This window comes from Rhea pennata, chromosome 12 (genome assembly GCF_028389875.1).
Source record: "Rhea pennata isolate bPtePen1 chromosome 12, bPtePen1.pri, whole genome shotgun sequence".
NCBI classification, from domain to species: Eukaryota; Metazoa; Chordata; class Aves; order Rheiformes; family Rheidae; genus Rhea; species Rhea pennata.
Window position 1 is genome coordinate 7,398,257 of NC_084674.1, and position 22,049 is coordinate 7,420,305.

The window sequence follows — 22,049 nt, forward strand, 5'->3', positions numbered from 1 at the left end:
CAGTTCTTTTCTTGTGGTTTATTGTGTATTTGTGCCACATACCCCAGAAGCTCCACCATGATGCCCCTGCCTGGGATGTTACAAAATGCTTTTCCTTTTTTGGTCTTAATTTATTTAAACTGGGAATACTGTTGTTCCAACAGTAATCTTCAAAAGGTGCAAAAGGAGAATCTGAGGGTCTGGAGAGGTTATCTGGATGATTTAGTTTGCTTTGTTGGTGGTTTTTACTAGCTTTTAAATCTGAGTGATGTAACAAAACCAGCAAGGCCTATTTATTTTTTCTTTCTTTTTACTTAACATTAGAAATGATAAATTTCTGTCTGTGTTACTAGTATTCATTGCTAGCTGGAATTAAAGCACAGGATTTTTAAACAGACTGTTTAAACAGCTTTGTGAATCTTTTTGTTTGTTCTTTGTGCTTGTTTTTCTTCAGACCCTTTTGACTCTCATAATTGATGGTCAATTTGAAAGCCAAAAGAAGCTAATTCTGAAAAAGGAATTTGTACTCTTTTTGAAAAAAAAAAGTGTTTATACAGAGAGTTAGACTTGTGTAGTCATGATAGTACTTTTTTTTGCAGAGGTTTCAAGTTCATTGCCAGAAAAAAATACAGCTTCATAGAAAATAGACCAAATAGTGTTCTGAAAATATAGGTATATACAAATACTTGTATACATGGGAATAGCCAAAGTTATCTTAATGATTGTAGCATTTAAGGGCAACTGTTAAACCTTTGTACTTCAGGTTTAATACATTTTCTTTTGAACTGAGTGATCAAGTGAAGAAGAAACTTTCTCTCATTTGCCTTCAGTGGTCACCGTCTACCCTGCAATGAAATTTTACTGTCAGAGACTTGGATGATGATCTCTGTGGACTCCTGTTTTCTTCAGTTCCTTCAATTTAATTTAGGGACTTCATTCTTTTTCCTCCTATTTGGATGCACAGAATTAGAAAAGGACTCAAATCAACTTTTTTTTTTTTTTTTTTTTAAATCTGCTGTTAACTCAGAAACGTAGAACTTGCAGCTATAGAAGAGCCAGGGCTCTTTTTGGAATGCACCATCTCAGTGAGTTGGTGCAGGAAAGGTGATTAGTGCTGCTATGCTGCAAGACTCAGCTTTTTTTTTTTTTAATAACTGTGAGGAGAAAATGAGAAACTCTTTGTTAGCCATTCTTAAACTGTCTGTCTTTTGTTCTTAACGATGAGCCTAGGATTAAGACACTGATCGTGAACTCTCTGTCCTCCTCTCCTCAGGGATCTGGACCACAACGAGATTGCAGGCACAATAGAAGATACCAATGGAGCTTTTACGGGCCTAGAAAACCTAAGCAAGCTGTGAGTATCCCTGATTTCAAAGTTGTGCTGTGTGCCTGTGTGGGAGTGCATCTCTCCCCTCCTGTGCAACCTTTGAGGTTCTTTAAACGAAGTCTCTTGCTCCTTTTGGAAGAAGTTAAAAATCCCCAGCAAAATCTGAGACATGGTTTTGCAGCCTCACTGCAGCAGTGTGGAGGTGGTTATCAAGCACTCATGTTTCTAAGCCAGTGGAACAGTTCTGGGCCTTTTAGAGCAATAACCAGTCTGTCGCGTACTGTAGTTCACAAACGTAGGATAGAAAAACTTAAGATGTTTTCAGCACAACCGTCGTTTATTTCCCAAAGCAGACAGCAAGGACAAGAAAAAATAACTCTTGTAATCTTCAGCAAACCACTGATTGATGCAGCAACTAACAATAAAGATAAAAGAAAAATCGTACCATTTCCTGTTACAACAGAGCACTGAAGCAGGATTCATTTCTGTGGGATACTCTGTCTGAGAGTGATCTTTTGGGCTTGTTTCCATGTGCAGTGACAATAAAAGGCACCATGGGGCATAGACTCTTAAAGAGATAAAAAGAAACCTAAGGCAAGCATGCGCCTTGCAAATGTTTATAGCTTGGTTGGCCTTCACAAGTATTTTCACATTGCTCTGTTCTTGTTTGTTTTCTATTTGAAATACGCTGTATAAATCAAGTCTGTTAGAGACATCTCTGATGGCTTGTGACAAATCAGGAGTCTCTTTCTAATCATTACCTCTTGCCTTTGTCGAGTTCTCACCACCCCCCCATCACGCTGTCTCTGATGCTGAGATGGCACAGCTAGAGGTGCAGTAAAAGTACCTCGATGGATAGCAGATGGCTAGAATGAATCCTAGCAGGCGGTATATTGTCGTTCTCTCATTAGAGATTCCTGGGGGAGTGGGAAGAGGAATAGCAGGATTGGTGGGGACCTAATGCTAAGGTGGAGTAGACCTAGATGGCTTTTGATCATTGTTGAGGGGAGTCATTGGATCAAAGGAGAGGGGAACCAAGTTGTAGTTGCAAGTAAAGTGAGGCAGAAAAAGGCTTAAGGACAGGGCTGAGTCAAATAGTGAGGTAGAAGATAAGTGGGATGGAGAAAGGCTGGTAGGAATTACTGTGTGTGTGAAGTAAAGAAATCTTCACGAGTTCCTCGAAAAAAAGCCAGAAGAGACAAATGTGGTGGGTGGCAGTCCCTGGCTGATGTTATCAGTTTTCAGTGTCTGAAGAAACCAGTAAAATAGTGTGAGCAGTTGAAGGGACAGTGGAGCAGAGACTTTGCCTGGAGGGATCTGCAGGCAGTAGGATTGTCTGAAAGTACCACTACTTGGACAAGGGAGACAGCAGAAGACGGGAGCGGAAGAGAGCTGTCCAGGTGCCACTTCTGCTATTGGGCATTCCTCAATCGTGGCCATGAGTGTGGGAGCAAGAACAGAAGTCTCAAGTGATCGAGACGTGTTAGAAGTGCTGGGCATAAACAGCAGGAGAGAGGTGAAAAGCTAGAGGAGACGGCAATGAAGGAAAGAGTTCACCAAAAGGACTGATTTAGCCATTGGGAGAGAGGAGCCCTGAGCTGGGGTCAGACAAGAGGCTGGGGGATAGAGCAAGGAGCAGGAGGTAGGAACGGAGCTGCAGCAGCCCGCGGAGTTGTGTCAGAGCTCTGGATGGAGCAGCTGTCGCTCACTGGTGAAGCAGCAGCAGCCTGATGACATACCTGGCAGAAGGAACAGCTTCAAAAAGCAGCTGGTTTTGTCTGCCATTAGTGGGGAACATGACAAGGACTCTTGCAGGTCTGAAGACAACCTGGTTTACGTCTCCCTTCAACTCTTTGTCCTCTGCTTTCCACTGCACGTGGCCTTGGGCCAGTGCTAGGTCTGGTTGAGCACAGAGAGGGTCGTGTTCCCGCGGTTTGTGTGGGAACGTTGCAGCGAATTTTGTAGCCTTAAAGAGCGTGTGGGTCCCTTTGGTCTCTGGCAGACAGGAGGCGGCTTCGTTACCAAAGAGAGCGAACCTGCCGTGGGACAGAGATGTTGCTAGTTCTGCTCCTGCTGAGATCGTTCATTTTTGGTCAGAATGGGAGTCTGGGAAAAAACTCAGAATATGAGATTATTTCATTATATTTTTTGAGGCATTTTTGGGATGCTTAAGAGTGTTCACTGTTAAAGGGATCTACCAAGGTCTGTTTTAGGTCATCAGGATTTAAATCACAAACTTGCAATTTTATCTAAAGCCGAAGTGAATGTCATTCCTGCTGGCAGGGCTTTTTTCTTAAATTAAAATAAAATATCGGCTTCTACAGAGAACTTTTCGCTGCCTGTGTTTAAACCGTCAATGGTTTTAAATGCATTAGCATACACAAAATAAATGGGCACTTCAGAGGAGACCTTCCAATGAATTAATAATCACCTCAGCTCTGTGGAGATTGCCTTAAAAGCTGTTCCCCTTTGATCTGGCACAGATTAGCCTCTGAAAGGATTTAGCAAGGAGAGTGTTGTTCGTTGTAATGAAGGTGTTAAACTGAGAGGTGGGGAGGCCAGTCACTTTAGCCTTCTCTAAATTATATATGAAGCTCTCCAGGATGGAGAGTGCAGACTTAAATTGAAATGTTGCTTCAAGAAAGAGGGAGTCAAGAAGCAGCGAAGCATAAAAAGCATCAGTGGAATGGCTGGGGAACAACCAGTTTCCTAATTACTCAAGCTGCTAAATGTAACCGGTTTTCTGATGGCTCACTCAGTGACTGAGATCTTCCTGCAGGTGCAAAACTGGCCTAAGGAGAAAATGCTGCTTTCTAATGAATTGCGTGCCTAGCGTGTGTAATTACACTTATGCAATTACCAGGAGAGCATGCTTGTGCCTAACTGCCTGCAGTGGAGGAGCTTTCACGAGTGCAGCAAGCAGCTCCGTGCAGAGCTGCATACCGCCGCGTTTGCATTCCAGAGTGCCACATCCCTTTGAAGGGCGCCGCTGGGCTTGAACCATTTCAGCAGTAGAGCAGTGGTTGTTTGAGATTTGAAAGGCGTAATGATTTTAATGAGTTTGCTGGGCACAGAGTTATTATCAATGTTATATATTTCTCGTATAAACAACTGTAAAATTGGACTCACCTATACAAATGATGTACACATGTATCTGTTCGTATGCCTGGACTTATTCCTTACCTCTGGACAGATAGGTAAATATAGATATATATCTCTAGAACATAGATAGAATTGGATAGAATCCAATATTCAGAGTCCAATATCCATTGTAAACAGCACACAGTAATCTCCAATTACTAAATCAGAGCTCAGCATAACACCCTCGTTTAGGAACATGGCTCTGTAAATGAGTATATATGGATGCAGCCTTATGACCAGAGTTTGCATATAGTAAATTATTTACAGTATTCATTGTGCTCAGAGAACATGTGATCCTGATATTGTAAAAGAAGGACTTTTCAAGCATTCATTAAAACAAGATATCTTTAACTAAATGACGGGCTTCTCTCCCCTTGCATGCATCTTTTGGTGCTTGGGTATACAGCCGCATACTCCCATGTGATAAACAGGACTTTGATGCTGTAACAAGGAGCTTGGTAAAACTCACTGTAGACATGTGGAATATTGTCTATAAAACAGGTTGCAACTATCTGGAGCTTTTATCAGCCACTGGCATGCCTACAATAGCTGTCTTTACTCTCATCTCAGATCAAATAGCTAAGGAAGGAACTCTCTGAAGATTCAGCTGTGGTTTCATACTAAGTGAACCCTCTCCATAAGAAAGGGCTACGAGCATGTGTCTCATGGTGGAGGCTGGGAGTTAGTTTTGCCTGAGACAGAAGCTCACGACTGTGCTTTGGAGCTGGCTATTTTGTGGAGAGAAAAGCTAAGAGCAGTAATTTGTTTGTGATTAACCATGTGACACAAAGTTACCATGACACTGGATATTAGCCAGCTGCGGGCTGTGGTGCGGCTGAGAACGGAGCGATGGGATGTCTTCCCCACCGTCAGACAGACCTCTCTTTGTTGGGCATACAATGGGCTTGCCTGGGCAACCAGGAGAGAGGTACGGTGTTGTACAGCTTCAGCCAGCTGGATGTACTTCAGTTTAAAATAGTAGTAGGATAATTTGCTCTTGGAAGAATAAGATTTGAGGCTCTGGAGCCACAGACCCTTTTGTAACAGAGCTAGAAGGATCAGGGCTTTCACACCCACTTATCTGCTGGAATGGTGGCTGCTCTGGTAGTACCTTTGTCAGGACAAACTGATCTGGTGAGGACCACCTACAATGGTCCTCATGGCATCTAGGTTGCACCCTATAGTTGAAGGAAAAATTTTGAAGGAAAACATAATACAGCACCAGATACTCCAGATTTTACCCGAGTTGTTAGTAATGAGTTGGGTTGGGCGCAATGTGAAGCAAGCGATGATAAAAGATGCACATGGAAGATAATCCGTATACAGAGAGAACTCAGGGAAGGAAAAAAAAGCCTAATAAATGACATTGGCTGATGTTTTATTAAAACATCTGATGAGACCATCCATTTTTTATGAACTCTGCAACTGACCACTGGTCAGGATTTATAGAAAATTGTTACTTTGCAAATACCAGCTGGGCTGTGATCACACCAACTGGCTTTTGGCTATTGATAGTCCCTCTCGTTTGCTGCTGCCCAGCATTACCTGCTGATTCAGAGGAATGCTGTTGAGTCATGGAGGAGTAAGCACGCTCTCTGGGCATTACCTTTCTTCTTCTTCCCTTTGCCCCTTGCAATTCCCACTCTGCTGTTATTTATTGCATTATATTACTCTGCGATGATATTTATAAAAGGCCAAGGCAGGAAGTCAGCACTCCCTTCTGTTAGGTGCTGTATAAACATGTGGCCAAAAGACAGCCCCCAGCCCTTGGTATGTGGATATCCATTCAGGCCAAGGAATAGGGAATAAATTACTTCTCTTTTACTATCTGGGAAGAAGGCAGAAATGAAAAGTGTTGCAGGGAGAGCTCAGAATCTTGTTAAACTGTCATTGCACTTAATCCTGTCCACAGCCAGCCTTCAAAGAATAGAGGGGACCTTCTGTTACTCAGCAAGCTAGTTTCCAAGTACTGGAGTAAACCTGCCTTTTTACATGATACGACACATTTCCTTTCATGCTGTCATCACTCTTAAATTCAAATACAGATAAAAGGATTTAATTTCAGGAGCAGGAAAATGAATGTACTTCAACCTCCTTAATCTCTGTGCAGTTCAGATTTCCTGGGCCTTACACTGAGTACAGATACAGCCACACTAATTGTGCTCTTTCTTTCTTTCTCTCCCCCTCCCCCCATTTTCTTTCTGTTTATCTGGCACTGGATGTTTGGAAACTGCAGAACACTGTTTGGAAACAAGATCAAGTCGGTGGCCAAGAAAGCGTTCTCAGGGTTGGAGGCCCTGGAGCACCTGTGAGTAACCCACCATGCCTTGGAGTTTGGGAAGGGGGGTCTGCCAAAAGTAGCTGCTTGAGAGATCTGCTAGCAATTTAATAGCAGCTTTGTAAACTGAGAAGTCAGTCCATTTGTGGGGGCCACCTGCTTCCTTCTCATTATAAGTCTGCCTCAACTTTGGCCTTTTTTTGTGCCAGGAACAAACTTAGAGAACATATGGCAAATCTGCGTGCTCTTAATTTTTTGATTTGTACTTGGATAAATATCGCCTTCACTTGCACATTGCTACTTTGCAGGCTGTTCGTGGAGAAAATCTACTATTTCAGACATAGCCTTCTCTCCTCCTCCTCCCTTGCCTCAACTTCCTCCTAAATCTAGACTCTGGTGATGACACATACTGCAAATGACTGCTTAGGATACAGGCACCGAACATCCCCATTCAGCACAACTGCCTTAGAGCGATTTGCAAGAAGTAAATTTTGGCTGCTGCTGCGTATTTTTTTTTCTGTGTGTCCCAAGGCTGATGACTGCAGCAGTGATTCATGAATGGCTTCCGTTCGGAATTAAGACAAGTTAAAGTATATGTGATTTTGTTCTAGATGTTTTATGGGCTGTTGATCATATGAACGTTACGGTCACTGAGAGCATACTGAAGGGATAGGACTGCCTGACTAGGGGGGTACATTCCCAGATAAAACCTTTCTTTTTAACGTTGTACTGAGATTCCCTCTGCAAGCGTGGCTGGCATTTGTCTGTGCTGCACTTCGCTTATGATACATAAGCCCTAAATCTGACACCATCCTTTCTTTAGAGAACAAATGAATTTTTCAGTTAGCAATAGCTGTGAGAGAAGTTTTCAAAAATACCTTATTTTTGAAACATTGCAGTGTTTTCCAACAACAACAGTATCCTCTCAAAATCATGTTCAGGTGACTTTGCAGATGCCGTTTAGTGCAAATATTGCCCATCTATCTGTTTGCTGAAGGTCCAGGCCATGATAAGGTACTCATGGCTGTCTGTGATTATCGAAGGGGCTGAGGAATTTCTGAGCTAGGGAGGATTAGGGGTAGCTGAGACTGCGAAAGTGCAGCAAAGATTATGGGGTATGGAATGACTTAGTGACATATTCCCATACTTTTCGTTGGTTAACTGTGTTCAGTATTGTTCAATATTAAGTGTTTTGTGGAATGCCATTTCTATGAGCTGCAAACACATATGGCCCTAAGAAGGAGCTACCATATCATCTGCTACTTGAGTCATTGCTTAAATATGGAGAGATTTCTTCACAGCCATAGCAGCCCTTTTGTTCAAACTGCCTTTGCTTGTGTTTTGCAGGAACCTTGGAGATAACGCCATTCGCTCTGTTCAAGCAGACGCGTTTGCTAAGATGAAGAGCCTGCAGCAGCTGTAAGTTATTAGACCGTACACCCCATGAAGGAGGCAGGGATCTTTCTTGCTCTGGACATGAGAAGTAGCATATTGTTTCCAGTGGGGTGTTATTCACATTATCACTCATTTATTTCCTCTTCTCCCCTCTCCTCCTATGCAGGATATTTTTACACATAAGTAGATGTCACAGGAACATCTTGCATTTAATAGTGAGTGAAATTAGATCATTGGAACAGGTTCTTCCAGCAGGTTTGCATCTGTGCAGTTATTCATCTCCGCTCAGGAAGTCCAGCCCTGGTCCTGTTAGCCATCTCCTTCTCACACTTTGACTGATTTAATTCCCAGTAGCCCATCTGCTCCTCTGCTGTACCTATGTTTAGGGTTTGCATACAGTACTGACATTTCAGTGATAAGCACCATTTGAACTGGATCCACTTGTCATCCAGCCTTCTGGTATAAAAATATGGGTGTGTTATCAGAGCTACTGCTTGTGCTCCAGGCTGGGGCTCTGCACTGTTATCAGACACTGTTTCCAGTCCTGCCTGGTTTCCTTTTCTCCTCTTCTCCATAAATATTTAATCTACTGTCTGTGCATTGCTGCACACTGGAGTGGTGCACTATGTCTGTGGAGCAAGAATTCACGCATTTAGTACTTGGGTCAGATCCAGATTCTTTTCCTGACTTTGGAGATGGGAATTGAGGGTCGCTGTTAACAATGCCACTTACTAACAGTGACTATGGAATAAGATAGATGTTGCATGTCCACTGTTAGTTTGATCGCTTTTATCTGTTGAAGCAGAATTAAGCGAAAAGCCTCTGATCCGGTTAGAGGAAGAGCTTGTGGGAATCCAGATCTTGGGAAGGAACCTTTATATCATGGGAAAGTTGGCCTTCAGAGATGACATATACATGCAGAATGTATTACACCAAAGTGTTAAATACTAAAAGTTTCTCTGAGCTTTCTCAGGCTATATCTGTCAGATATCTTAGGGACAGCTTACCCATCTAGACTAGCTAATTTCAGACTTCCAGATTTCCCAATGTTTTCAGGCAGAAAAATGGGAGATACACATCTTCCTATAACACAGTGTTGGAATTGGGATTCTGCTGTGCTCTTGATATCCTGCTCTTGTACAACTTGCAGTATTGCAGGATGGGACTTCTCTGTTGGTGATGATTTTTCCACAGTCTCTGAGGCCCTTCACATTCAATTTCAGGGATCAGACTAGATTTTTCTAGGTTTTTGGACCAAACCAGACCAAAGTCTGAATTCCCTGTTGGTGTATACTTGTAGTTCTTCACTGGTTTCAGAGCTATGCTGAGAAACAGTTTGGCCCTGCATATTAAAAAAAAAATAAATAAAACCCCTGAGGCTCCCATTTAATTTGTCCCCTTTTCAAAGCTCTTTTCTAAACAGAAGATGCTAAGTTACTAGTAGGATACTAAGAAATGTTTTTTTTGGTTTTGCTTTCCAAACTAGTCACTGTTTATATTGGGGTTACGCAAATGTCTTTGGTCATTTCCCCTTCACTGGTTCTGTACTGGTAGTTAACCAATAAACACAACATCTGTTATCCCTCTTACCCTTGATGATGCTTGTTTGCTAACATCTCCCCTGGCGAAGGAGGACAGGGCCTTCTCCATTTACTTCCTTATTATTGGCCACTGAGGTAACTAAAGGTCTTGGGGAACTTCTTGACATTCTCTTAGTCTTCAATCATTAAGTCCTGAATTCAGTCCCCACCAAAGAGACTCAATTCTGCAAGGGCAGAGAAGGTACATGTGCAGTAATTAGAGGTGAGAAACAGGAGTAGCATTCATGATTTTTAATGTGCCTCTAATGCATGAATTTTTTGTGGACAATCTGCCTCAGTTTCCCATATCTAAGCCAGGGATGACCTTGCTTATCTGCTCCTTGAGATCACTGTAAAAGTTAATCATAAAGCACCAGGAAGTATCATTGGAGTACAGGATTAGACTGCTCTGTGTGGAGATGAAATGCTATTTAAACATGTGACATATTTAGCATCATTAGTTTTGTGCCTAGAGGACAACCCTGCAGTCCTCCTTTCCTTCCGCGCATGCTGGGAGGAAGGAATGTGAATAACTTGAAAGGGCTGTGAACTTTCCAGCCGCCTCTCTGTGCAGGAATCACAGCAGGCTTGTATTGGTTTTGTTTCCCTGCAGCCATATAAACAGCGACAGCTTCCTCTGCGATTGCCAGCTGAAATGGTTGCCCCAGTGGTTAGTTGAGAAGGAGCTGCAGTCCTTTGTGGTGGCCACCTGCGCCCATCCCGAGTCACTAAAGAGCAAGAGCATTTTTGCTGTGCTGCCAGAAAGTTTTGTGTGTGGTAAGTCTTGCTTGTGTGTTTTGAGGTTGTATGAAGGGCAGGACTCACTTGGGAAACATTTTCTTTGACTACTAGCATGTTATTACGAGACAGTTTCTGTTTTGTTTTGTTATTCAGTGGGATCAAAGCAAACCCAAGCCTACATTTTAAAAATTTGTCATTGGCTACAATTTATTTCCCACCAAAACCACATAGTGCATTGCTTGCATCTAGTATATTCCTTACAGGGCTCCCTGAGTATTAAATCAAAAGGGACTAATGGTTGTTCCAGTTCCAAATTGGGCTGCACAGCTGCACAGAGACTTCCGCAGTCCTCTCAGTTTGATATTGCTAGGACTGCAGCTATAAATTTTTCACACTGCAGCATTAGGAGTTTGTGCTGTGACTTTTTGTTCATCTTTTCTCCCTCTTGCAAACAAGAACAAAGGGTTAAAAAAAATTAGAGGAGGATCTCTCCATTACAGCTCTTTTTACTCACCAGTAATGTATTACATACAAAGCAAACAACTGCTAACAGTTGCATTTTGCGATCTTGTTTTTTCTCCTACTGCTATTCTCTCATGCAGACAGCAGCTACAGCTGTTTTCCCACCTCACACTCACTCAAGCATTGTTTCTGCACTTGAGCTGTGGTTGCCAAACAGCTTTACTAAATACCAAACACACACAAACACATGCCACTTCACTAATAACAAAAGAAACATAAATGATCAGAGGAAGCCAAAGTCGTGTTGCTCACGCATCCAACTTTGAGGCAAAATAAATGCCTGCTTTTGGAAGCTCTGTCTGTGATGCCAGCCAACATGGATTCTAGGTGGAGCTGCACATGGCTGTTTGATGGAGCCCAAATACGTTTCTGAAATACCTTTAATTCAATTGAATGTATGATTTGTATTGAGAACTGAGCAAAGGATTTGCTCCAGCTGCTGTCCCATGTCCATCTCTAACACAGAGTCCCAGCACTGCCTAGGTGGCCTCCCTCTTAGTGAGTGTAGGGAAGGTTACCACATTCATCTGGAAGAAAAGATCATGATGGCTTGATCCCCACAGCAACATCACAAAATGAAGACAGCTTTGCTGCTCCGATGCCTGCCAAGTCCTCCAGGCACTAGTACGCCCGGTTCCAGAGGCCTGGCTGTTTAATTAAACCTTAGTCAAATATTAAATTACACCATTTGTAGAAATCTAATAAATAAATCTGCTTGGAACCCTGCTAAAAACAACAGTCTTCCTAGGCAGAGGGAGAGCATGCAAAGCTTTCCACACTGGATGGGTGACAGGCAAATACAGCTGCTTCTGCACTGGCAGTGCATGCTGCAGTTACTCTGCTCGTGAGCAGTCATCCCTGGAAAGTGGGTAAGTGCACTGCAGCCCTTTGGTTTGAGCGTCCCACTCTCTTCCCTTCTGCTTCAGGCAGGTCTGCAGGTGAAGTTGCAAGTTCAGTATTGCTCTTTATGCGTGGGTCACACAGGGAAGGATGTTTTCTTTAGACCATAGTATCTCTTTGAGGCCTAAGTTCAATGGCAAAATTCAGTTGTGTCTGGATGGTAGATCCATATGCTGTACACTTACAGTCCTCATGACTCCCTCAAAGTGCAGGGAGACTCATTTAGTCTTAGATTTTTCTCACTTAACTGGACACCGAACTGAGGAGGCTAATTCAGGAATATAAAAGCAGGCATTTTGGTGAAGAGAGCTAGGCTTTTTTTTTCAGTGTCCCTGGTCTCTAGGTGACCATCTCACTCCACTGATCAAAGAAGGAACCAGACTCCTAGTTCAGACCAGCCACTCAGTGGAGTTGTGTGTGGCATATCTGTACTGTAAAGCCAGTCCTGAAGGTGAAGCGCTTTGCAAGAGCAGGCTGCTCTTCTCTTGTGGACAAAAGTGGATGTAAAAGCAGATGTATAGCGATGTCTTTTACTTATGCACTGCTCATTTGTCATTACATCTTCTTGCTTGTTCCAGTTCATCCTTACAGTCAAGGACTAACTATGCCTGTTGTTTTCTCTTAGATGATTTCCCCAAGCCCCAAATCATTATCCAGCCTGAGACGACAGTGGCTGTCCTTGGGAAGGACATCCGTTTCACCTGCTCAGCTGCCAGCAGTAGCAGCTCCCCCATGATGTTTGCATGGAAGAAAGACAACGAGATGCTGCGCAATGCTGAGATTGAGAACTTTGCACATGTGCGGGCAAAGGATGGTGAGGTGATGGAGTACACCACCATTCTGCACCTCCGGCATGTCACCTTCACCCATGAAGGACGTTACCAGTGCATCATTACCAATCACTTTGGCTCTACCTACTCCAACAAGGCCCGACTCACTGTTAATGGTTAGTAGAAAACTACTTTCTAGTTACTTTCCTGCAATTCCTTGAGAACCTGTTTTTGGCAGGCAGTCGCTCCTGAGGGTCCATTCATGATGATTAGACGCTCCTAACCTCCGCACACTAGCCACTTGAATCTCAGTGCATTCTGGAAGACACTATGTGACGAGCACACGCCAGCCTTGGGATGGCTGCTCTCCAGCCAAGCACTTTTGCAAGTTGTCCCTAAGCATGAGTCATTCCACTGGCTTCAGCCATTCACTTTGGCTGTTCCAGTAGAGTCTTTGCCCATGGGAATGGAGATCAAAAATTCTCTCTAGGAGGGATAATGGCTTTTGTTTCCAGGTTAATCACAGAGGACAATTAGCTTTGATCTTAATGCTAATGATTCCAAGTGTGGATGTCTTGGACACTGTAGACAAGTATGTGCTATAGAAATACAGGATCAGTCTCCAACAGCTTAGATACAACTTGCAAAAGCAGCTTTCTGTGCTATGGGTAATGTTCATGCTTGTCCTCTATCTAGGAAGATAAGCATGTACAACTGTCCAGAGATGGGATTTTCTCTATGGAATTATTTGTCCTTTTTTTCTTATTTTTCTGTATCAGTGTTACCCTCATTTATCAAAACTCCCCACGACATCACCAGCCGGACGGGGACAACAGCACGGCTGGAGTGTGCAGCTGAAGGACACCCCACTCCACAAATTGCCTGGCAGAAAGATGGTGGCACCGACTTCCCTGCAGCTCGAGAACGCCGCATGCATGTCATGCCTGATGATGATGTCTTCTTCATTACTGATGTGAAGATAGAAGACATGGGTGTCTACAGCTGCACAGCACAGAACTCTGCAGGGTCTGTGCTTGCCAACGCCACCCTGACTGTACTGGGTAAGGTGCCTTGGTTCCCCTGAGAAACCAAGAGATCCAGAAGTGAGAACTGGAAGGGAGTTCTGCTCAGGCTCTTTAGCAGTTAGAGATACACAAATGGAATGTGGAGACAGTGCTCTGCTTTAGTCTTGTTTCATGCTTTTATTCTGTGATTAACTAATGAAAAATATCCTGCTAATTAAAAAAAGGAGTTAAGTCACATTTCCTTTTCAGCCAGGGAATCCCCTCCAACCATGCTATTTCCTGCCTGGGAAAATCACTTCAAAAGGAAATTGCACTCCACCTCTCTTGCCCAACCCAGTTATTGATATGTGTCAGCACTTACACCTTGTCCTAGGGTTTTTTTTTTTGGTGGGAAGACTCACACAGACAGGCAAAGGGAAGGCCTCAGTTGTGCATGTTAGATCATGAGTCTCAGCTGTTGTGGCAAGGCCACCATTCCCCTGGGTGCATGGCTGCGTAGTACATTGTTATGTATTTGTGGGTACATCAGATCTATTTAGTAACGTTAAACAAAATGTAACAGAAATCTGTTACCACACTATCTCCAGGAATTAATTTCTGCGTTTATTCCCCTGCAGAGACACCATCTTTGATTCATCCACTGGAAGACCATGTAGTGTCTGTAGGTGAGACTGTGGCTCTTCAGTGCAAAGCCACAGGGAGTCCACCTCCCCGCATTACCTGGCTGAAAGGGGACCAGCCCCTAATCATGACAGAAAGGCATCACTTTACCCCTGGCAACCAGCTGCTGATCGTTAGGAATGTTGTCTTGGAGGACGCTGGGAAATACACATGTGAGATGTCCAACACCCTTGGGACAGAGCGTGCACACAGCCATGTGAGCATTTTGCAGTCTCTTGGCTGTAGAAAAGACCGTACCACTGTGGGAATCATCACCATTGCAGTGGTGTGTAGCATTGTGCTGACTTCTCTGGTCTGGGTCTGCATCATCTACCAAACCAGGAAGAAGAGTGAAGAATACAGTGTCACCAACACAGGTAGGTCTAGTCTCCTCTAAGATGCTCTCAAGCCTTTTGTGTTGTCAGACTTCCCACTGAGGCTGAACCAGTACATCAGGTAGCCACAATCACAGTTGGCTTATCTCAGTGGTTCTTTTGGCTCGGAAAGCTGGAACCAGCCTTCACTTGCTGTTGAAGTATGTTCAGAGCTGCATTTCTCCTCTTGGCTGGCTCTTCAGCAAGGTCTTTTCTACTTGGCAGTAGTCTCAGTCTTTGCATTGCTACCTTGTTTTTTCATGACCATGAAAGATAACTCTTAAGATGGTCTGGATTATGTCTGTGATGCTGGGAACCGGTATTGCTTCTTGGGAATTTGTAGTTTTGAAGACTTTGTATTCAAAACAGAAACACTAAACTTGGAAGCAAGAAGCCCTTTTTCCTGTTGTCTGTAAGACTTGTTATAACTCTACTGATGAGGGACATCCCTCAGTTCTTTGAGAAGAAGAGTTTATTGCTTCCTGCTTCAGAAGAGGATAATTTGTTGCTGCACTTGGTGTTGCAGTGAGTGTCACCTCTCCTCCCCTTAGCTTTATACAGTCTCTGGACTAAAGTATGGAAGAATGAACCTAGGGCCTCCCTGCCCTTGTGGGATTTAAAGCTTTCCTATATCGTTCTTAGTATTAGGTGTAGTACCATACAGGATTTCAAGGCCATAGCCTAACTTGGCTGCCATATGATTAGCGCAATCTGTATGTGGGAATTTTTACCCCTTTTCTGTTTTAAGCTCCATCTTGCACGTTATGTTAAAGATCAGTTCTGAAAATCTAAGGCTTCGTGCCTAGGATAATGTCATTTTAGTTGGTGTTTGTGGTGACAGGGAAGACTGACTGAGATTGCGTCATGTAGTGTGGAGAAGGCCACAGACTTTTAAGGGGCTTAGACTTTTCTGCTTAAATGAACTGAAGCTGCTGTTCTCCAGAAGTCTGTTACTTTTGACTTGAGGAGATGAAGGCCTTGAATTAAATCAGGTGCCCTGAATTTCAGGAGTAAAGGAAGGATTTACTTGTTCTGAAGAGACTGTTCTACCTCCACATACCTTGTAGTGACCATGCCAAATGCAGATAATCCAAATGGGCCTATCAGCACCAAATCCCACAGTTTTAGGCTGAGAATTGGAGGGAATGGGACTTCTAGCAGCATGGGGCATTTAGATAGTTCAATTCCAATTCATTGCATTTATGAAAAATACCATTTATATATCTGCTCCCAAATCCCTTGTGAAAATGAGACCTAGACATATTTGAAAAGAGAAGCCTTGACCTCCCCCCAGGAACTGATGTTTCTCTCCTCCCGTTACTTTAGATGAGACCATTGTGCCTCCTGATGTGCCAAGCTACTTGTCTTCACAAGGGACTCTCTCTGACCGGCAGGAAGCAGTTGTCAGAGTAGATAACCAACAGCCTAATGGGCACATAGACAGCAATGGTGAGAACTATTCTAATTTTTCTGTAATGCTATATCCAAACTTGATACGAGAAGGGAGAAACCAGAGTACAGAGTACTTCTGTGCTTGTTCTGAGTTACCTGAAAGACCTTCAAAATGTAATTCTCTAGCTACTGTGTTTTTGCAGAACAAAGATCTGTCCTTCACTTCACAAAGCTACCTTGTCCCACTAATAACAGCATTTATGTGAGCAGACTCCTTCAGGAACTCCTCAGTCAGGCTCTAAGGAGTATTTTTTTTTTTGCTAATTTCAATTAATTCTTTGGCACCAGGGTTATCCACAGTTAAACTCTACTATAGAATACATTAGCGTGGGCTGTTCCTTCTCTCAGGCTTAGAAATTAAATGCTGGGATTTTGCAGTATTTAAAAACAGCATGTTATAAGGAAAAGTTAAGCATTCTGAACTAAGATTCTTCTGAGATTATAAAGCATTAATTTTGTTAAACATTATCTTAAAATTATCTATTATCTCCATTGCTATTTTTCTCCTTTTCATAGCTTTTATGGTAGAAATAAGACTTAACAGGTCGTTCAGCTGAGAGAGCAGATGGTTGTAATCTTTAGCCAGATGGTTCGTTTGTTACAGGTATGTGTCAGACTGATGCTGGAAGGTGTCCAGATGTTGAAGCTCCCACTATAGGTTGCAGACAGCCAAAGCTGTGTATCAGCTATAATAAAGACGCTTGGAAAACTGAAGACATGGCCGATGGAATGCTTGTTCCAGATAAGACAGGTACAAAACCCATTAATCTGGAAAAGTATTTCGTGTTTGTACAGATCAGAAAACCCTCCAAGTTAGACAGCATTAAGACAAGAAATTGTTACCATAAGAAAAAAGCCCAGAATGATTCTCAGGTGTGAGTACAGTAAATTTACTTTCTCCTGCTTGCTTTGATCTTCTATCAAACTTGGATAGTTTGAATTCAAGGAACCGTGAGAAAGAGGCAGGCTATGGCTTATAATAACCACTGCTTGCAGCTGGCTGATCAGTATTTGATTTTGAGCTATTCCTAAAATGTGAGAGTACTTTCACGCTGGAAGTGTTATATTGTTCATGATCTTTAAAGGGTCTGTCAACTTCAAAGCTCACTTTTCTTTTTTTCTTTTTAATTTAAAAGTTGTTTTGGGCACTATACCTGCTTCTCCTCTTGTGTTTTACATTCATACTTTCTTATTTTTAGGATGTGTTTTCTGTTCTCATGCTGTATTGTAAAATCCACAGACAAACAGCCAGTGAAACAAATTTTCTCTCCAGGAAAAATTGTAGAATGCTGTCAAATGTACAAAGGAAATTCACTTTGAAAACTTAGAAACTCTTTCCTGCCTGCCTCTCTGATTTCTGCTCATCTGTTATTCCCACTAACAGTAATAAAGTACCTTGAAACAATATAATTTGACAGTGATGCCCTTAAAGCAGCAGCACAAAAATAAAGGTAACTTGGTACTTACAGCAGTTAGAGGAAAGTACTACGTTTTACTCTGCACTGACTAGGAAGTGTGGAAAAGGAAATAAATATGTATTTTTTACTTAAAAAAATATTTGGATTGAACAAAAAAAACCAACCCAAGGCATTAATTTGAACTACCTTTAACTATAGAACAGCTACAGCATTCTGAATGATGGGGGCATTTACCAGCATTGTATCAAACCAAAATTTGTGTGTTATTTAGTGAGAACAATTCTCATACTGCAGAGGGACACGCTAACTAAACAGAGCTGCCTTTTCCTTCCGCGATTTGTGTGCTTCAGGGCTGACAACTTCCAGCCGGTTGTTCTTCATTCGTTGCTGTTTTCTCTTCCTCCCCTTAAAGGCTATGGCCTGCCGGTCGTGTGCGCAGACTGCAGCGGGAGTACGGACAGCATGAACGTCCGCATTTACGCCAAGGAGTCGGAGTACTACTCCGAGAGCCTTAAGACTATGGATAACACCTACCAAAATGCACTGAGCAGCAAGGAGCGAAGTAGGAAGAGGGGTGCAGGCACCAGCCTTCTTCATCCTCAGCAGTGCAACGGGATTGCCAGCAGCAAGAGGGTAGAAATGGATGGGACCCTCTACCCCAGCAACCATGACAGAATGAGACCTGCGGGCACGGGCAGCCCGCTGCTGCCAGACAACCATGGTATGTGTTTACTTGGGGATGTCTTTTTTTCTCCCCAGATGTAATACCATTTGGGTTATATTAGTGCCTTGTTTTCCTCCCATCAGTGACTTTATCTGGTTAAAAGTCTTGCATGATAGGGGTAGGGCTGGTTTTTGGAGACGTGCTGGTGGACTGAGCATCAACTAACGGCAGTGGGCCTTTGCTTTTCTGCAGACTCTTCACAATCGGTTGCGCAGCCTTCAGAGCTTAACAACCTTAATTTGGTGAGAGCTTCTCCAGCAGGAGGGTCACTTAAGCAACTGAATGTACTTCCTGAAGTGTCCCCAACACTACTGGATTTGCAGAGTGAAGCGGAAGTGAAGCAGGCTCTCCTGTCCAGCAGCTACGTACCCAAGTCGTGTGACTCCATTCACGAGTTTAAGCCACCGAGAAGATCAATGGACTGAGAGAACAGACTGCCATGTGCAAATTAACAAACATGCTATTACTTTATCCTTCTTTTTTCTTTTTTTTTTTTTTTTTTTTTTTGCACAGAGTATATGGGCTACTTACTTCTACCTCAAATCTTGAACTGATGACCTGTCAAAGGCAAACAACTGAGGTATGAAAAACAAGCTTGTATGGGGAACAAACTCCTATTCGAGCGTCACCTGTTTGTATATAGTTTAAAACTTCCCTGAGAAGTATGAAGCGTTCAAAAGTTGACTTGCATATAAAGCACATAAATGCAAGGGATTATTGTGTAAAGAGAAAAGTATTTGATACAATTGTATATAAGAGTTTTCATATATAAATATATATATATATATATATATATATATAAATATATCTTTTACAGAGGCTATTTTAATCTTTAGTGCATGGAAAACTGAGTGAAATTTTACAGTTTTGGCAATATTGTTCTCAGTATCAGGTTGCTGTTAAACTTTGTGAGAAAAATAATTCTTGTGCCTTAAATGCATAAGCAGAACTTTAAAAAACAGATTGTTCTAAAGGGATTGTCCTCTTTTCAATGGAAGTTCCTTTAAATCAAGTATCAATTGGGTTACTTAGCACAAATTTCCTTCTCTTTTGAAATTTATTGCACTTAACACATTTAAACAGAGATCTTCAATTATTTCAAATGAATTTTATAGCAAAAAACCCACAAGCTATTAGACACTGCATTGCAACCTGATTTTTTTTCCTGTTTGTGGAAGAACTTAAGTTCTATTATTTTTCAGAACTGCATAAAAAATAATAGCTGAACTGTGACTGTACCTGTATGTTAGAGTGGACCACACAAGAAGCACTAATTAATTCAGCCACTGTGCATAGCCCAAAACCAGACAGACAGAAAGGATATCGCAGTTAGCGAATACAGGGTCGTTACCAAAATAAATAAATCATGTGGTAAACGAGGAGGTGGTCTTGTATCTTGCACCATGCAAAAGCCTCCTGACAGAGGGCCCTGTCTGCACCTAGGCTGTTACAGCACTAATTGCCCACCCAGCGAAATTGCAGGTGCCCCCCCATCCTGCCGACGGGTGCAGTTACACCTCTGCAAGGTGCATGTATGATACAGCCTGTCCCTGTTTGGAGAAGGAATAATCCATACCAGTGCAACGCACTTTCCTACCAATGCAACTGCATCTGTTCCAGAGGGGTTTTGAAACCGTGCAACTGTTTTGGCAACAAAAACAAAATCACACTCCTAAGCTGACAGCTGTACTGTTAATTCATGTGATAATTCAACCTTTTCTCCTGCAACACACTATTAAGCTTTCTTGTTGAGCATCACTACCCGGATCTGCAGCCAGACTCTTGGTATGAAGTTATCTGCTTCAAATGAATCATGCTGCTTTGTTTAGCAATTCCAGGCTATTCAGAAATAAATACACTAACTTGGAAGGGAAACCGTGTATTGATGGTCAAATATACGCTGTTAAATGGAAATGTCCAAAGTATTTTTATGTAGTCTTTTAAGTTCATCCGTGAATGGGGGAAAAAAAATACCCACATTGGTCAAACAGATCCTTGTCACTTACAACTTCACTATGAAGCTTTTTATTTATAGAAAAGCTGCTTTCTGTTGGTGTTGGTACCTGTGGATGGAGGACTCCTTTCCAGTTACTTGTAATCTGAGTTCTGCTAATACAAGGTTGCTAAACTCTGGTGATGACTACTTTGGGGAAAGGTTTATTGGGGGGGGGTTATTACTTTTTTTTTTCCTTAGGAGCAACTCAAATGCCAGTTCCACTGAAGCAGAGTCCAGTAGAAACCCACCTTTGCTAACAGTTCTGTGGCTAAAAACAAGCATCAGGACTGAAACACTGTGTTTTCTGTTTGGGACATCATTTGCAGATATACAGAGTCTTACCAAACGTATGAGCTTTCAGTAAGAAGTTAAGTAAGTAAGTGCTGCCTTGAATCAGGACTCAAGGTGTCTGTTCCTTTTATTACAAGCGGGCCCTGTCCAACCTTACCTTGAGGAGGCAACATCTCCCTTACGTAGAAGACATCTTGTCTTTTCCTGAGTAGCTTAAGACAAGTTTCACTGTAAATGAGTTAACTGAAGCTGACCTTGATGGAGCAAGGCATTAACTTAGCCAGGTACCTGTCTGTATCAGTTTCTGACTATTGACACATTTGCACTTTGAGGCAGGTGGCTAATTATGTTGAGTGCCAAGTTTATTCAAAGCAAAGGAAAGGGATGTTAGAAAACTATAAACCAAGCATATTTTTCCTTTTACTCGAGGGAAAAGTACGCTTCAGAACTGACTCACAAGGTGAAAACAGTGGAACTGGGAACGTGAGGTAGATGAGAATGATTTAATTGACTCATTTTGCTGGCGGAAACGTCATCACCATTGCAGATATAAAGCATATTTGCCACATTAACATTTGAAAATAATGTTTCTGAATAAAGTTAACTGCCTAATGTTATAACTTCCACTAAATATGTGAATTTGCTGCTTCTAAGAGGCAATGTGAAAGAGGAAGTATTACTTTTGTGTACAAAGTTATTTATTTATTAGAAAATTTGGTACAATGTTGTACATTGAAAAACATGTAAGATATTGAAGTGTCTAACAAATGGCATTGAAGTGTCTTTAATAAAGGTTCATTTATAATATTACAGCTATTTTGTTGAGAGTGAGCTTTGGGGAGTTCCAGTGGAAAACGAAATAAAATTCTAATCTGTTGCTGCACTCTTTTCTGTCTTTCTCTAATGAAAATGCAAAGTAGCTGCAGGTGAAATCAGACCCACAGACTTAACACTGGATACTGTAGATCAGCATGAGACTCGAAGTCTGATGTGCAGATGGGCTGGAATTTGGGGGCTGTATTGGAAGCTGCAATGAAGAACTCACTCAAGGAACTACACTCCTAATATAGCAACTGCTTAAGTGTCTGGCAAGTGCCCTAATCTTGGCACTGAAAACTGAACAGATGGGGGTACGTGCATGTGTGTTTAAGTATGTAAGAAAAATGGGGCCAGGACTGCACCAGATTCAACTGCAGTTGTGAACCCATCTGCCTGTTTAAATCTTACCATGATCCTTTATGGAAATTCCAGAGGCAGCTTCAGAGATAAGCTTGAATTCTTCCTTTAACTAAAATCTCAGTTTAGTTTCTGTATATTTTAAAAAAATAAAAAGTATTCATCTGAAATAAAGTACAGCACAGCTTTGGGTATAAAGCACATTTTCAGAAAATACTCGGGTAACTCCCTTAATACATGTAGGGGTTAAACTATTTTAAAATGGAAAAGCAAGAACCTTTAAAAAGCTGGTGTCTGGTG

At 42.2% G+C, this 22,049-nt stretch overlaps 1 protein-coding gene across 1 annotated transcript in view; it reads left to right on the forward strand.

Annotated features, from left to right (window-relative positions):
• LRIG1 (leucine rich repeats and immunoglobulin like domains 1) overlaps positions 1-21,450 on the forward strand; it is a 100,603-nt gene extending 79,153 nt beyond the window's left edge. Inside the window, exons 10-20 of the mRNA XM_062585895.1 lie at positions 1,253-1,333; positions 6,684-6,755; positions 8,073-8,144; positions 10,314-10,477; positions 12,489-12,809; positions 13,413-13,694; positions 14,276-14,695; positions 16,019-16,141; positions 16,749-16,895; positions 17,975-18,283; positions 18,479-21,450. Of these exons, the coding sequence (XP_062441879.1) occupies positions 1,253-1,333; positions 6,684-6,755; positions 8,073-8,144; positions 10,314-10,477; positions 12,489-12,809; positions 13,413-13,694; positions 14,276-14,695; positions 16,019-16,141; positions 16,749-16,895; positions 17,975-18,283; positions 18,479-18,711 (2,224 nt within the window). The 3' untranslated portion in view covers positions 18,712-21,450. The remainder of the gene's footprint in view (positions 1-1,252; positions 1,334-6,683; positions 6,756-8,072; positions 8,145-10,313; positions 10,478-12,488; positions 12,810-13,412; positions 13,695-14,275; positions 14,696-16,018; positions 16,142-16,748; positions 16,896-17,974; positions 18,284-18,478) is intronic.
• The last annotated feature ends 599 nt before the right edge of the window (positions 21,451-22,049 follow it).